The 16,315-nt window shown below is 38.3% G+C and overlaps 1 protein-coding gene across 1 annotated transcript in view; it reads left to right on the top strand.

Moving 5' to 3' along the window:
• The window catches only part of DNAH7 (dynein axonemal heavy chain 7), a 257,234-nt gene that overhangs the window by 81,636 nt on the left and 159,283 nt on the right, over positions 1-16,315 (top strand). The window contains exons 20-22 of the mRNA XM_068967281.1: positions 7,862-8,055; positions 10,408-10,606; positions 13,875-14,015. Of these exons, the coding sequence (XP_068823382.1) occupies positions 7,862-8,055; positions 10,408-10,606; positions 13,875-14,015 (534 nt within the window). The remainder of the gene's footprint in view (positions 1-7,861; positions 8,056-10,407; positions 10,607-13,874; positions 14,016-16,315) is intronic.

The following is a 16,315-nucleotide window of genomic DNA, read 5'->3' as shown; positions in this document are numbered from 1 at the left end:
GATGCTCTGTACAATCCAGATGGATTAAGTGCTTGGTACAAAAAGTCATCACTTTCACACTTCAGCTCAGTTCAGTCACTCAGTCGTGTCCGACTCTTTGCGACCCTGGCACGCCAGGCCTCCCTGTCCATCACCATCTCCCGAAGTTTACTCAAACTCATGTCCATTGAGTTGGTGATGCCATCCAGCCATCTCATCCTCTGTCATCTCCTTCTCCTCCTGCCCCCAGTCCCTCCCAGCATCAGGGTCTTTTCCAATGAGTCAACTCTTCGCATGAGGTGGCCAAAGTATTGGAGTTTCAGCTTCAGCATCAGTCCTTCCAATGAATACCCAGGACTGATCTCCTTTAGGATGGACTGGTTGGATCTCCTTGCAGTCCAAGGGACTCTCAAGAGTCTTCTCCAACACCACAATTCAAAAGCATCAATTCTTCGGCACTCAGCTTTCTTCACAGTCCAACTCTCACATCCATACATGACCACTGGAAAAACCATAGCCTTGACTAGACAGTCCTTTGTTGGCAAAGTAATGTCTCTGCTTTTAAATATGCTATCTAGGTTGGTCATAACTTTCCTTCCAAGGAGCAAGCGTCTTTTAATTTCATGGCTGCAATCACCATCTGCAGTGATTTTGGAGTCCCCCAAAATAAAGTCTGACACTGTTTCTCCATTTATTTCCCACGAAGTGATGGGGTTTCTAAATGTTCTTTTAGAACTATGCCAAGAGAAAAGGCTCAGAGGTTAAAAACAGAATGTAAATGATATTGTTAATATAAATGGCTTGATTGAGGTTGTTTTGATTCCTTAAGGCATAAACACGAAATAATTTTATGTTTTGCTATCTTCTCCCAACTATGCTTGGCCAAAGGCTGTTTCTCACTGGGAAAGGCTCTCCTACTGAAAGTTCAGTGTAATTCCAGAATTTTCCAGCCACTTTTGGTTAGGATAATTTTGCCTATGAAGACTGAGCTGTACCTATTTGAGAGCCTCAGTCTCATGTTATAGTTAGAGCTCTTCTCTTCCACATAGTCAGGTACACCTGAGGCTTCTTTGGAGTGTGTGGGTGGGGACTATGCTGTCCTGCACTGCTTTTCCCTTTCCTGTGCTTACCACCAGGTACTGGGACAGGAAGGAGGTAGGGATGACGTTAAGGGAGGGGGATAAGGTAGAAAGAGGAAGGGAAAAAAGAAAGGGAGAAAGAAAAATTCACTGGTGTAACTGATCCAGCCAAATTATCTGCTCTTTTTGTTGGTGGTCATAATTTGGATGACCTCCTGTCTCTGATGCCCATAAGCTGTGCCTTTACTCTTGGTCATCACAACTAGTCTAGCTTTTTGACCAACTATGGGCAGATGAAGTCCACAGATTAACTCGTAGTGCACGGGTGAAGACCCGGACAAGTTCTGGTTCCCAAGAGACTCTACCTTGAGCATCTCCCCTAGGTTTTGTCATCCTTGGCTTCATCTTCACACTAATTGACCAGTGATGGCTTTTGCCACGTTCTTCTCATATGCATCTTTTGCCCCATACTACAGCAGTATTTCACAGGTTTGTAGCCCTTAATTTCACCTAGGGTCTGCAGCACTTGGGATCCATCTTCTCTACCTCTTAGTAACCTTGAGCACATGGCCCTTGCCTCTCTAGTCATCCCACCACACCACGTTCTCCCAGAGCCTTTTTTTGTTCTGATAGCACTGTAGCAGGTCAGCAGACTGGTGATAGCACAGACTTCTGGATGAAGACATTAGCCTTCTGTCTTTACATGCACTTGGAAAGTTTTCTAGGGGCTCTCTGAGAAGAGAGAATGTGGGAACTAATACGGGAACAATGAATTGCCTATCATTTGGAGTTGAAAGAAGTGGATGATCTTTTGCATTTATCCAAATTTGACTTTTGATCCACATGAATCTTTTTTATTTCCTGAGTTCAGTTCAGTCGCTCAGTTGTGTCTTACTTTTTGCGGCCTCTTTCATACAAGGCAGGAAAAGACATTCTTGAATTTCTCCCCAAACTTTTTCCTTTTATAGTCTAACCCCATCTCAATAGATATGAACACTACTCTTCCTATTTTTCAGGCCAAAAGCATAAGAGTCATTGTTTTTCTTTTTCCTTTTACTGTCATAAATATCACTTGGCACCAAGTATCTCACCAGTTTCTAGGGAGCTGGAAAGCTAAAAATTATGTCTTCCAGACTCCTTAACAGCTAAGTTTCTGGAAATGAATTTGATTTTGATGGTTAGGTACACTCATCAGGGATTTGGAAGGCATACAGCAGCCATCTTCTTGCCATTTTAGCTATTTCTGCTGTCAAAAAATGTCTCTTTTTTTTTCCTTTTCTTCAATGTCTGGTCACCAGATTGATGGGTAGTTAAAGATGATGATGATGGTGGCTTCCTGACCCCCCTCTCTCATCCTAGAATCACAGCCACCACGGTGTGCTTTTGAATGCAGTCATTCCACTGGTGGTGTCCTTTTTTTCTTACTGGGGCAGAGATGACCCTTCCAGAAGATCAGTTCCACAGGGTTCTCGGAGTTTTTCTGGAAAACCAGACTGGAGTGTGCTCCCCTAGACCTTTTAGTGATTTTTCAATCACTTAATCCCCTATGTTAAATTTCTTTTTTGCTTAATTACCTAGAAAGATCCTGCACTGAATTCTGAATACAGGTATCAAAACCTCAAAGTTGGGATCTAGGATTGTCTACCTGACCCACTTGGGCTTTAGGGTAGTTAAAATCTAGTTACCATCTGAAAATGGAACACTGGTGGTACCTAGCAGGCAGTGCAAAATTCACTTACCCAAATTATGCTACTAGTCTCGTGAAGTGAAGAGTCTGTTTTACAAGCAATGCTTTGGTGGACCAAGTGGCTGCTGGAACAGGTCAATACAGTACAAATTTGAAATACAAGGGATGTGAGATGGGTTGAATTTTTTCTAAAACCCTGGGAAAACTAAAGAAATGGTCTAATTAAAGGCTTAAATTCTCTGCTCAAGATATGGTCAGAGGATTAAGATGCTTCTATGATTACCCTCAGAGAGCCTCTTAATTCTCATAGCTACAATTCTGACATAGCCAAAAATGACAGTCTGATCCAGCAGATTGCCAAATTACAATATAATTTAATTCACAGCCTTGTCAGATCTGTTCTGTGAACGATAAATTCCTTATTGGGAAAGAGTGGGATGGTGAGAACTGAGAATTGGGGATATTTGAGGGAATTTGATGAACTCTGGTTGCCCTGACTCTCACACTGAGAGCTTCCCTTGCCAGAAGCCTTTTCAGAATTCTAAGGAGTGTGGGAGGTATTGTATTGTAATAGTGCTTGTCTGGGGAGAACCAAAGTTAGATGCAGTCTAATGGATTGATGTGACTGCACTTACCAGACATTCGTGTTTCAATGAGATAGTCTCGGAGATGTGAGTCATTCTGTTTACTTACTTATTTCTGCCAAAACCTTCCTTAATAAGATTTAAACAAAGATTGGTTTATAGGTTTCTGCAAAATATGCTTGCATTATTCAGAAGCAAAAATTACAACCCCTCCCCATCTTAGGGGATTGACTCAAAGCGTAGTAGGAAGGGAATCCTTTCAGATGCAATAACGTCAATTAATATTAGTTGTTTGGGGTTTTTTTGACCTTGCCTATAGAGATGGTCAGAAGTGTGGATATACATTCAGTTCAGTTCAGTCGCTCAGTCGTGTCCGGCTCTTTGTGACCCCATGAATTGCAGCACGCCTGGCCTCCCTGTCCATCACCAACTCCCAGAGTTCACTCAGATTCACGTCCATCGAGTCCGTGATGCCATCCAGCCATCTCATCCTCTGTCATCCCCTTCTCCTCCTGCACCCAATCCCTCCCAGCATCAAAGTCTTTTCCAATGAGTGATCATAGTCAATAGTAAGCAGTTTGGCTATATGATCAAGGACTTAGAAGAAACAAGATTGAAAGATTGGTAATAAGGAGATCTATCAGGAATCACAGAATAGACTAGAATATGAGTATATCTGTGCTCCATGTAAATGTTTAATAAAAGGTGGTGCTGCCAAAGGAGGCACTTAATATAGTTGACCAGTTGATCTATTTGTGAATGTCAACCAGCATATGCCATTGTATGCACAGTGAGCTGTGAAATGGAAGAATCACATAATATATTGCCCAAACTGCAGAACTTCTGAAAGAGCAATTAATAAGTAAGCGAGGAAAGCAAGCATAAGCCAGAACTCTCCTCATCAAACTGGGAATATGTGGTAACCCAGGCTACAGGCAAAGAATTCATAATGACAGAGATGGGAATTATGGAAGGATTCGCCATTATGGGCTGTCCCTTAACCAACACTGCAGAGCGTCCAAGCTGCCAACATCAGAAACAAACAAAATGCTTCTGACACAGGATCACACCTGAAGGGACCAGGCAGCCGTTTAGATGGAATTAAATACAGTGCACCTGTTTCAGAATAGACGGGATCAGTGATTTGTCTGCACCAGAGGACTTTCTTTTCCAAGTTTCTGCCAACACTGTCATTCATTGACTTACTGAATGACTTATTGTCACAGTTTCCATACAATACTGCTTCTGCTATGGTATTCACATTACAAAGGAAATGAGGCAATTAACTGATACTCTTTAAGATTTACAGATCCTAATGTGAACATTGACCTTATAAAAAGTGGAAGGTCTCATGCTGAAGACTCAGTTGATATATGAGCAGGAAGAAAATAGTTTGTGAGTTTGGCATGCAGTTCTAGAGGATACATAGCCCATATTCTCAACCAGCTCCAAATAGTTTCTCCCATATGCACAGTTCATGGGTCTGGGAATTAAGGAGTGAAAATGATGTTGACTTTTCGTACTAGTTCACCCAATAAATGACTCACAACAGTTCTGCTTCCCAACTTTTGGTCTTGCTAGTTGAAATATCTTAGTATCCAGGGGAGAAATGCTTCTGTATGGGACATAGCAGTAGTTTCATTGAGTAGGAAGTTCTTGATTTACTCACGTTACCCTTTTACCTCTCTGTCCTTATAACTTTCCACCTTACTTACTCTATTCTAGCCACACTAGCTTCCTTTTTTGAATCACACATGCCAAACATACTCCGCCCTAGAACCTTTGTACCTACTGGACTCTGTTCTTCCAAATAATCTGCAAAGCTGATCAGTGTCTTTGCTTCCTGGAGTCTTTTCTCAACTGTTCCCTTTATAAAGAGGCTCACACTGAGCACTGTGTTTAAATTAAAACCTGCCTTTGCCTTTTCTGGCCATCCTGATGCCCCCTTTTCTTGTTTGCAGCATTCATTACCTTCTAACTGACTATATGATGTATGAATTATTTTGTTATTTATCACCTGTCTCCTCTTGGAGGCTGGGGTCTTTGCTTTGTTCACAGTTGTGGCCCAAGCACTGAAAACAGTGTGGGGCATGTAGCAGGCTCTCCAGAATTATTTGTCCAGAGTGAATGAATAATTAAATTGAGATTGATCCTTGAGTTGTTGCTAGTTCTAAGAATTCTGAGTTCATTCTGAACAACCTTCTCTAAAAATTCAGTGTTAGATAACTCCTGAGTCCTAAGAGCTGAAGTAATCCTAGAAACATCCTGCATCTTGAAAGGATTTCTATTTTTTGTGAGGTCGAAGGATCTGAAAGTTGCAAGGCAGTATAAAGGTCTACTTGGTGAATCCATGTTTCCTTTCTAATACTTAATAGGTTTAGTGAAAATCTGACCAGTTTTCTGTTGTCCAGGGGTTTCTGATTAGGAAGTTTATGCTTTTGGAAGTTTAGTGAACTGGCTCGAGTTTAATTTCATTAAGTGTACTTTCTATGCAGCTTCTCATGGCAGCAGTAATTAGAATGCCCTCTGTATACCCCCAATTAAAGTTTCGGGCCCTGATATCACCGGTATTTGCTTTAGAAATGTAAATTAGCCAGTAGTTTGTCATTTGAACTGATGAGAGTGGTGATACTTGGGAAGCAAAAGAAGACACCTAAAATTTGTAAAATTATCCTTTAACCAAAAAATATGGTAGTTAATAATTTCTTTTCCTCTCCGGAAGATAAAAAGTAATTTAAGTGTCAAAGGAGTAGCACTTAGTTTCACGTTTCTGGTAGCTTCCTGTTTTAATATCTTACTGTTCTATCTTGACAGCATTAGCTAATGAGTTGGTATAGTAGGAAAACTTCAAAACTTTGTTTTGTTGGTACAAAAAAACTTCTTTAAGTTTGTGTTTCTGTGAACTGAACTCATCTTCATTCACTCAGTCAGTCAACAGATATTTATGGAATGCTTACTCTGTACCAGAATTTTGTGGCAGTGCCAGTGTGGAACTTAAAGCCAGTTTTATTTTACTATGATAATTATCTCACCAGAAGGAAGGCAGTTTATAAAATGTTCATTTTAGCTCCATTAAATCGATGGCATGATGTAAGTGACTTGCTCCATCCATTCCCCCAGGGTAGTGTCTGTTTGTCTCTTTCTGTTCAAGAGACATTTATAGAAGGTGAAATGGAAAGGGTAATTTCAAGCATATGTGTGTTCTAGGCACCATACCAGGTGCTTCCAATATTTTGTCTAAATGATCCTCATAACAACTTTGAGAGACGGCTTTTATCCCCATTTTAAAGATAAAGAGACAGAGGCTCTGGTTAAATGATCCAAAGTCCCACAGGTAATAAGAAGTTTGTTGGTTAGGAACAAGGCTGTGCTTTCCTTCATCTGACGCAGTTTCTATTCTGTTTACCTTCTCATGGAAAGAGAGTTCCTAGTCAGGATAATGATTACTTGTCTATATTTTTTTCTTAAGACCATATACCAGGGTACATAGATTATCACATATATTCATTCAGAACTAGCATATTTGGTTCAGAGTCTTAAACTGATCTAGATTAATAGGTTTCACATCAGGAATTCAATAAAATTGTTTTCCTACTCAAATGCTAAGTGTTTCCAGAAGTACTTCTTTTGTAATTATAATATTTAGGGAAAGAAATATGAACTGTTGTTTTAAATAACTGAATTTTTGTAACTTTCAAATCTGCAATCTAAAATAGCAAATTGTGGTATATTCTTTGGCTGAAAATAAAACATTGTTAATTTGTGAAAGGAATTTTTCCCATTTATTAACAACTCATTTTTCCCCCCAACAAAGAAAACCGTACTTCTCCAGAAGGTGGCACTCTAAGAACATCATTTTAGTTTTTTTTAATCAAGTACAAGAGTACTACTCCATACTTTTTTTTTAATGAGTTGCACATTAAATTATGACCTGAGTCTCTGTCATGCTGACTTTTGTGTGCATTTTAAAATGTTTATTTGAAGTATAAAACTTTTAGGAAATATAAAATGCCTTTAGAAAATTGCACCACTTTAAAGATAAGTGAATTGTATGTGTTGCATATTTCATATGAACCTGTTCTACTGAAAAAACAGGTATTAATGATAATTATTTTGTTCTTTGATTAAATTGCTGTGTTCCCATTATGTTGTTATATTTTAAAACAAAGCAGAAAATTATCTTTCTTTCCAGTCACATTGAAAGTCTATTAACAGAAACATTTTCCTGCAATGGAATCAAATTTCTGTATGAAACAATTTACAGTTGAAATTTTGATTGATCTTTCAGTGAATACCAAACTCACTTTGGCTAAGTACCAAAAATAAGTTTAGTGAACTGAGGATCCAGTTAACGTGGCTTTTATGTAATTTAAGAGGCTAGTTAGATCTAGACCAGGCAAGAGCACTTTAAAAAAAAAAGTATTCACTTTAAAATTTGTGTAACCTTTGTTATATTAAAACCATGCAATCTTAACTATAATATGAAGTCAGTATCTAGTATTTCTGAGTTGTGAATTTTGTTTTATTTTTAGGATAAACATGTTCTGTCAGTTGTAACTATTGAGAGGATGCTGGAGAGGCTTAAAAAATCTAATGAGCTTTTGGAACTCATTCTTAAAGGACTTAATGAATATTTGGAAAAGAAACGTCTCTTCTTCCCCAGATTCTTTTTCTTGTCTAATGATGAACTTCTTGAGATCCTATCTGAGACTAAAGATCCCACTAGGTAAGTAAGGCATATCAATATTACTATATATATCATAATGCATACATCATACATGGCTAAGTTGATCTGCTTAAATTTAATTTTCAGAATAATGCAGAACTTGTATATGATTGTTGTTGTTGTGTTAGTCTCTCAATTGTGTCTGACTCTTTGCGACCCCATGGACTGTAACCCTCCAGGCTCCTCTGTCCATGGGATTCTCCAGGCAAGAAGAATACAGGCGTGTGTTGCCATTTCCTTCTCCAGTTATATATGATTATGTCATGTAATAACTTAAGACTGTTGTAAATCATTCCTGTAATCAACTTATTTGCTGATTAAAACATAAGAAATACCATTGACTTATATTTTCCTAAGTCTGGGATGGGTTTCTCTTTTTATCACATATTGTCTTACAGATTTTTCAGAACACATCACTATTCTGCATCGCATGTAGAATAAGAGTAGTGCCCTCTCGGTGCCTTGCAGTCACTCACCAGGTACTACCCCATGATCCTTCCTGTTTATCCCCCCCTAGTTTTCTTCTTGATTATTCTTCTACAGTCCTTGCAGTTCTCCCATAGAAGAGTCAGCCTCCTCCCTCAGCGTATTGTTCTCTCGGCCCAGGATCCTCCTCACCCAAATATTCACAAGACTTCTTTTGTTGTTATTCAGTCACTAAGTCGTCTCCAACTCTTTGTGACCCTGTGGATTGCAGCACGCCAGGCTTCCCTGTCCTTCACTATCTTCCGGAACTTGCTCAAACTCATGTCCATTGAGTCGGTGATGCCATTCAACCATCTTATCCTCTGTCATCCCCTTCTCTGCCTGCCTTCAATCTTTCCCAGCATCAGGGTCTTTTCCAATGAGTTGGCTCTTTGCATCAGGTGACCAAAGGTTTGGAGCTTCAGCTTCAGCCTCAATCCTTCCAGTGAATATTCTGGATTGATTTCCTTTAGGCTTGACTGGTTAGATCTCCTTGCTGTCTAAGGGACTCTCAAGAGTCTTCTTCAGTACCACAGTTTAAAAGCATCAGTTCTTCAGTGCTCAGCCTTCTTTATGGTCCAGGTCTCACATTCTTACATGACTACTGGAAAAACCATAGCTTTGACCTTGGTCGGCAAAATGATGTCTCTTCTTTTTAATACCCTGTGTAGGTTTGTCATAGCTTTTCTTCCAAGGAGCAGGCATCTTTTACTTTTGTGGCTCAGTCATCATCTGCTGTTATTTTGGAGACCAAGAAAATAAAATCTGCCCGTTTCCATTTCCTTCTCCATCTATTTGCCATGAAATAATGGGATTGGATGTCGTGATCTTAGTTTTTTGAATGTTGACTTTTAAGCTAGCTTTTTCACTCTCTCCTTTCACCTTCATCAAGAGGCTCTTTAGTTCCTCTTTACTTTCTGCCATTAGAATGATATCATCTGCATATCTGAGGTTATTGATATTTCTCCCAGCATCCTTGATTTCAGCTTGTGTTTCATCCAGTCTGGCATTTCACATGATGTACTCTGCAAAACCTGCCACTCAGGAAGGCCTTCCCTGGTCACTAGATTGCAACCCCTTCCACCATCCCCTAATCACCTTTCCTGATTATCTTCTCTGCCTTGTTTTTTTTTTTTTTCCCAGCAAGCTTTCTTTGTCATCTGGCTTACTCTATAATGTGCTTATTTGCTTACTGTTTGATTTCCTCCAGCAGAACATAAGCTCCATAATGGCTGAGGTTTTTTACCTTTTTATCCCTACAGCTGATTCCTTAGAAGGGTGTCTAGTATATATCAGACAGTGATTAGATATTTGTTACAATCCCTAGTTTTGTGTCTTGTGCTTTGAGAGTAAGAGATAAGCAATCTAGAACATGCCCAAAATGAGGAATTTAGTCAGTTCCATCTATATTACAGTGTGTAGACCAAAGTTGGGCATCTTCCAAGTAGTTGATTTATTTAAAGTTCTAATCCTGTTGTATAATTTGCAAGCAGTCTCTGAAGATTCCAGTTTAAATATCAGTATACTTTGGTGCATTTGAAGATTCTTCAGATTAGTGTTTTGTCTGTTGGTTGAGATTGATTTGGTCCTTATATTACTTTTTATGTCTTTCAATTCATTGTGCTGGAAACAAAGCCTCATGTAGCTCTTACAATAGTTGTAATTTTATAGGTCTTTTGTGATTATTCAATTAATGATGACCTCCCACTTGACTCATGTATGTATATGCCATGTGTATGTTTTTTTTTCCCTTCAACACTTCATCTGCAGCATCTAGCAGGGGCCTCACACATAATGCACATTTATGAATTTTGAATACACAGAACATTGATATTTAGGGAATTCTTTTATTCAGTTAATTATTTTAAACATTCTTTTTCCTGACAGAGTGCAACCTCACTTGAAGAAATGTTTTGAAGGAATTGCAAAGGTGGAATTTACAGAAAGTTTGGACATTACTCACATGAAGAGTAGTGAGGGAGAGGTGGTGGAACTCATAGACACCATTTCAACAGCCAAAGCCAGAGGTCAAGTGGAGAAGTGGTTGCTTGAGTTAGAGAGAGTTATGATTAAATCCATCCACAAGGTAGCTGGCTATATTTATTATTATTTCTAGTAAAGATGATAGAATGTTAATGTATTACTGATGAATGCACTGTTATTTAGACAAACTGAATCATAAATTATCAATTCAATAATAATAGATTGAAGGCAAAGATATGGTCTGTGGTACTATTTTTGTAATGACTCAACTTGGGTTTTTTATCTTGAGTCCATCTCATTTCTTGTGCTTTTAATATTAGATGCACTTTAATCGACATGGGTCTATCTTTAGTCTTGTCTAGGAAGCACCTCTCTACAGTTTCACATCAGTTTCTATGGTGCTTTCTTTTGTTCTATGCATATGTAACATATGTACCAAAATGTTAGAAAATCATTAACAGTTACTTCACATCTCACATTAACACGTTATCATCTCAATCATTTGTAATATTTTTTTTGTTACTAGAGAATTTTAAGTCATGGAGGCAAATAGATATTAGTTGAGCAGTTAAATTCATTTTTTACCATAGTGTGAACTTATCATTCAAGTTCCTTACCAGGAGTAAAAATCATGATTCATCAGGGAAGCTTGAGGGCAAGAGCTAAAAGGAAACATGACATCAGGTCCTAATCAACAGTTTTCACTAAGTTTTCAAATTCTATCATACATTATTGAAAAATTCATTGAAATCCAGGTATTTAATATACATCATGTACCTTGATGCCCCTTTCTGTCAAATATAATTTGAGTATCTGCTTGAATTATATTTGTTCAATAGGTGTAAAATCTTTGGGACAGTTTCCCATTTCTCCCTATTATGGACTAAATTATAATGAACATCCTTATGATAGAGATGGCTTCTTTGAATTGTTTATTTTCTCATGATACCTTATATATATAGGATCACTGGACAAAAGAGAATGAGCTTCCATAGGTCTTGATAAGTATTGACAAACAATGTTTTCATTTATGTATCTATTAACAATTAAATGAATTCTACTTTGACCACTACTTAAATTGATTACATGGTTTGTTAATTGATGTGTGCAGTGATAACTCATTAATTTAGACATATTTAATACTATTTCAACTAATCTTTTAATTTTGCCAATGTATTCAGATAAAATATTTTGGTTATCATTTCAGACCATTAAGTTGGGTTGGCAAGGAATGGTATAGGAAATATCTTTTCCAAATGTTCATGTGTAAGTTGGTGGGAAAATGCAGGTAAATGCAATATAAAATACTACAGATAGGAGATGTGTGTTACTGTGTTGTGTTGTACGTTATTTGCATGCTTGAAGGGCTACTGTGTGCCTGAAGTATGTGATTTTGGGTCATTTGTAAATGATAAAATATCGTGTTCTTGGCACCTTTGCTCCTTACCTTATTGTGTTATCATGGGTTTAATGTAGATTATACCACCAAAATATATTTAATTTTTCATATAGGGTATACATAGTTTAGTATTATATTTTATATATGATATCATAGAACTTTCTGTAAATATATTTAATTTTTCATATAGGGTATACATAGTTTAGTATTATATTTTATATATGATATCATAGAACTTTCTGTAAATATATTTAATTTTTCATATAGGGTATACATAGTTTAGTATTATATTTTATATATGATATCATAGAACTTTCTGTAAATATATTTAATTTTTCATATAGGGTATACATAGTTTAGTATTATATTTTATATATGATATCAAAGAACTTTCTGTAATCATGTTTGTCCTCTTCCAACTATATAGAAATCTGTGAATTAGATTATATGCTTCCCTCTCTTTCTCTCCACAGAATCCTTCTAGAACACATATATATTTCATCCTTGGCATTTCTCTACTGTTCCTTCTAGTCTTTCCAGTGTTTCTCCCATTTCTCCCTTTTCACCTGCCTTTTTTGCGGCTACTTCTGGCCTTTTATTAATACATTTTCTTTATTATCAATAGTCAGCATTTCCCTTCATTTCAATTCAGCTCTGTAAATATCCTAGCTAAACTATAAAAGTCCAGAAAGGTTCACATATCCTTATATATTTCTCATAAAAATGTAACTTTGACAACCTTTTCAGAAATTCAAACACTGACATGGCTATCACCTCATCAGTTCAGTTCAGTTCAGTTTAGTCACTCAGTTGTGTTGACTCTTTGCGACCCCATGAACCGCAGCACGCCAGGCCTCCCTGTCCATCACCAACTCCTGGAGTTTACCCAAACTCATGTCCATCGATTTGGTGATGCCATCCAGCCATCTCATCCTCTGTCGTCCCCTTCTCCTCCTGCCCCCAATCCCTCCCAGCATCAGGGTCTTTTCCAATGAGTCAACTCTTTGCATGAGGTGGCCAAAGTACTGGAGTTTCAGCTTTAGCATCATTCCCTCCAAAGAAATCCCAGGGTTGATCTCCTTCAGAATAGACTGGTTGGATCTGCTTGCAGTCCAAGGGACTCACAAGAGTCTTCTCCAGCGTCACAGTTCAAAAGCATCAATTCTTTGGCGCTCAGCTTTCTTCACAGTCCAGCTCTCACATCCATACATGACCACTGGAAAAACCATAGCCTTGACTAGACGGACCTTTGTTGGCCCTTACTATTTTTGGTTGATATAATAAATTAGACTGATTGAAAAAGTGGGTCTATGGATCCACTGAAAACATATGTAGCAAAGCACATGACTTAGACTTCCTGAATTTACAACTGTCAACTCTCTGTGAATGAAGTCTATATCCACCCTGTCAGCATAGCCTTTGGCATCAAAGGGAGCGAGATCTGGAAACATAGGAAAAACTTTAGAGGAGTTATGTAGTTTTCCTGATGTGCATGTACACATGTGCACATGGCTGAGTGGGGATCTGATTAAGTTCCAAGTAAGTAATTATCTGAATTTGAAGGATCTCATTTTGGATTTGAACTTACATTTTGTAATAAAATTGCTTTTTTTTCAATCCAAAATTATCTAATACATCTTTGGCTGGTCAAAGAAATATTTCATATAATATGGTTCATACAAATAGATTACATATCAGCAAAATAAAATGCTATCTAAAATATTTTTTTGCACACTGCTGCTGCTGCTACTAAGTTGCTTCAATCGTGTCTGACTCTGTGTGACCCATTTGCTCACAGGTGTATGAAAAAACTTTAAATAGTCTATTCACATGATTTGAATATTCATAATTGGCTAAAATGTAAGAAGTAGAGCAGTACAAGTTAATCCATTTAGAGTTAACTCTTCATTGTTTAGCTTGTTCAAGTAAAGTGTGAAACTGTTTACCTTTAAGCATTTTCTTTTTCAATTAGGTAATTAAAGATGCAATTCTTGCCTATACACAATATGAACGAATTAATTGGGTAAGAGAGTGGCCTGGACAAACAGTTCTCTGTGTATCTCAAACCTTTTGGACATTAGAAGTACAAACAGCTATTGCAGAAGGACAAGAGGTAGGTTTTTATTACCCCGAGGTTTTTCAACATTTCTTTAATAGTGATTATTACCAAAATACAATTATTCTAAAAAATTAAGACCATATACCCAAAAGCCAAGGATCCTGGAGCCTCAATCTTGTTATTATATACATTTTTATGCTTTCAAAAATAGTGATCATAGGACAAAGAAAATTCCTAAACTTAGAAGGATTAGGAAGAATTACATAATATAATTCTCTTTTATGCCCTCAATAAAACTACACTATGAAGTATGTTGTGCTAAGTTGCTTCAGTCATGACTGACTCTTTGCAACCCTATGGACTGCAACCCGCCAGGCTCCTCTGTCTATGGGATTCTCCAGACAAGAATACTGGAGGGAGTTGCCATTTCCTACTCCAGGGGATCCATGGGACCCATGTGAATGCAGAGTTCCAAAGAATAGCAAGGAGAGATAAGAAAGCCTTCCTCAGCAATCAAGGCAAAGAAATAGAGGAAAACAACAGAATGGGAAAGACTAGAGATCTCTTCAAGAAAATTAGAGATACCAAGGGAATATTTCATGCAAAGATGGGCTTGATAAAGGACAGAAATGGTATGGACCTAACAGAAGCAGAAGATATTAAGAAGAGGTGGCAACAATACACAGAAGAACTGTACAAAAAAGATCATGACCCAGATAATCACGATGGTGTGATCACTCACCTAGAGCCAGACATCCTGGAATGTGAAGTCAAGTGGGCCTTAGAAAGCATCACTACGAACAAAGCTAGTGGAGGTGATGGAATTCCAGTTGAGCTATTTCAAATTCTGAAAGATGATGCTGTGAAAGTGCTGCCCTCAGTATGCCAGCAAATTTGGAAAACTCAGCAGTGGCCACAGGACTGCAAAAGGTCAGTTTTCATTCCAATCCCAAAGGAAGGCAATGCCAAAGAATGCTCAAACTACCGCATAATTGCACTCATCTCACACACTACTAAGTGAGTCAGTCAATCAGTTCAGTCCCTCAGTCGTGTCCGACTCTTTGTGACCCCATGAATTGCAGCATGCCAGGCCTCCCTGTCCATCACCAACTCCCGTCGTTCACCCAAACTCTTGTCCATCAAGTCGGTGATGTCATCCAGCCATCTCATCCTCTGTCGTCCCCTTCTCCTCCTGCCCCTAATCCCTCCCAGCATCAGAGTCTTTTCCAGTGAGTCAACTCGTTGCATGAGGTGGCTAAAGTATTGGAGTTTCAGCTTTAGCATCAGTCCCTCCAAAGAACACCCAGAACTGATCTCCTTTAGGATGGACTGGTTGAATCTCCTTGCAGTCCAAGGGACTCACAAGAGTCTTCTCCAACACCACAGTTCAAAATCATCAATTCTTCTGCACTCAGCTTTCTTCACAGTCCAACTTTCACATCCATACATGACCACTGGAAAAACCATAGCCTTGACTAGACGGACCTTTGTTGGCAGACTAATGTCTCTGCTTTTGAATAGCTATCTAAGTTGGTCATAACTTTTTCCAAGGAGTAAGCATCTTTTAATTTCATGGCTGTAATCACACTAGCAAAGTAATGCTCAAAATTCTCCAAGCCAGGCTTCAGCAATACATGAACTGTGAACTTCCAGATGTTCAAGCTGGTTTTAGAAAAAGCAGAGCAACCAGAGATCAAATTGCCAAGATCCGCTGGATCATCGAAAAAGCAAGAGAGTTCCAGAGAAAACATCTATTTCTGCTTTATTGACTATGCTAAGGCCTTTAACTGTGTGGATCACAATAAACTGTGGAAAATTCTGAAAGAGATGGGAATACCAGACCACCTGACCTGCCTCCTAAGAAACCTGTATGCAGGTCAGAAAGCAACAGTTAGAAATGAACATGGAACAACAGACTGGTTCCAAATAGGAAAAGGAGTACGTCAAGGCTGTATATTGTCACCCTGCTTATTTAACTTATATGCAGAGTACATCATGAGAAACTCTGGGCTGGAAGAAGCACAAGCTGGAATTAAGATTGCCGGGAGAAATATCAATAACCTCAGATATGCAGATGACACCACCCTTATGGCAGAAAGTGAAAGAGGAGAGTGAAAAAGTTGGCTTAAAGCTCAGCATTCACTAAGATCATGGCATCTGGTCCCATCACTTCATGGCAAATAGATGGGGAAACAGTGGAAACAGTGTCAGACTTTATTTTTCTGAGCTCCAAAATCACTGCAGATGGTGATTGCAGCCATGAAATTAAAAGACACTTACTCTTTGGAAGGAAAGTTATGACCAACCTAGATAGCATATTGAAAAGCAGAGACATTACTTTGCCAACAAAGATC

This window comes from Capricornis sumatraensis, chromosome 3 (genome assembly GCF_032405125.1).
Source record: "Capricornis sumatraensis isolate serow.1 chromosome 3, serow.2, whole genome shotgun sequence".
NCBI classification, from domain to species: Eukaryota; Metazoa; Chordata; class Mammalia; order Artiodactyla; family Bovidae; genus Capricornis; species Capricornis sumatraensis.
The sequence above is the reverse complement of the archived record's forward strand: the minus strand, read 5'-3'. Positions and strand labels throughout refer to the sequence as shown.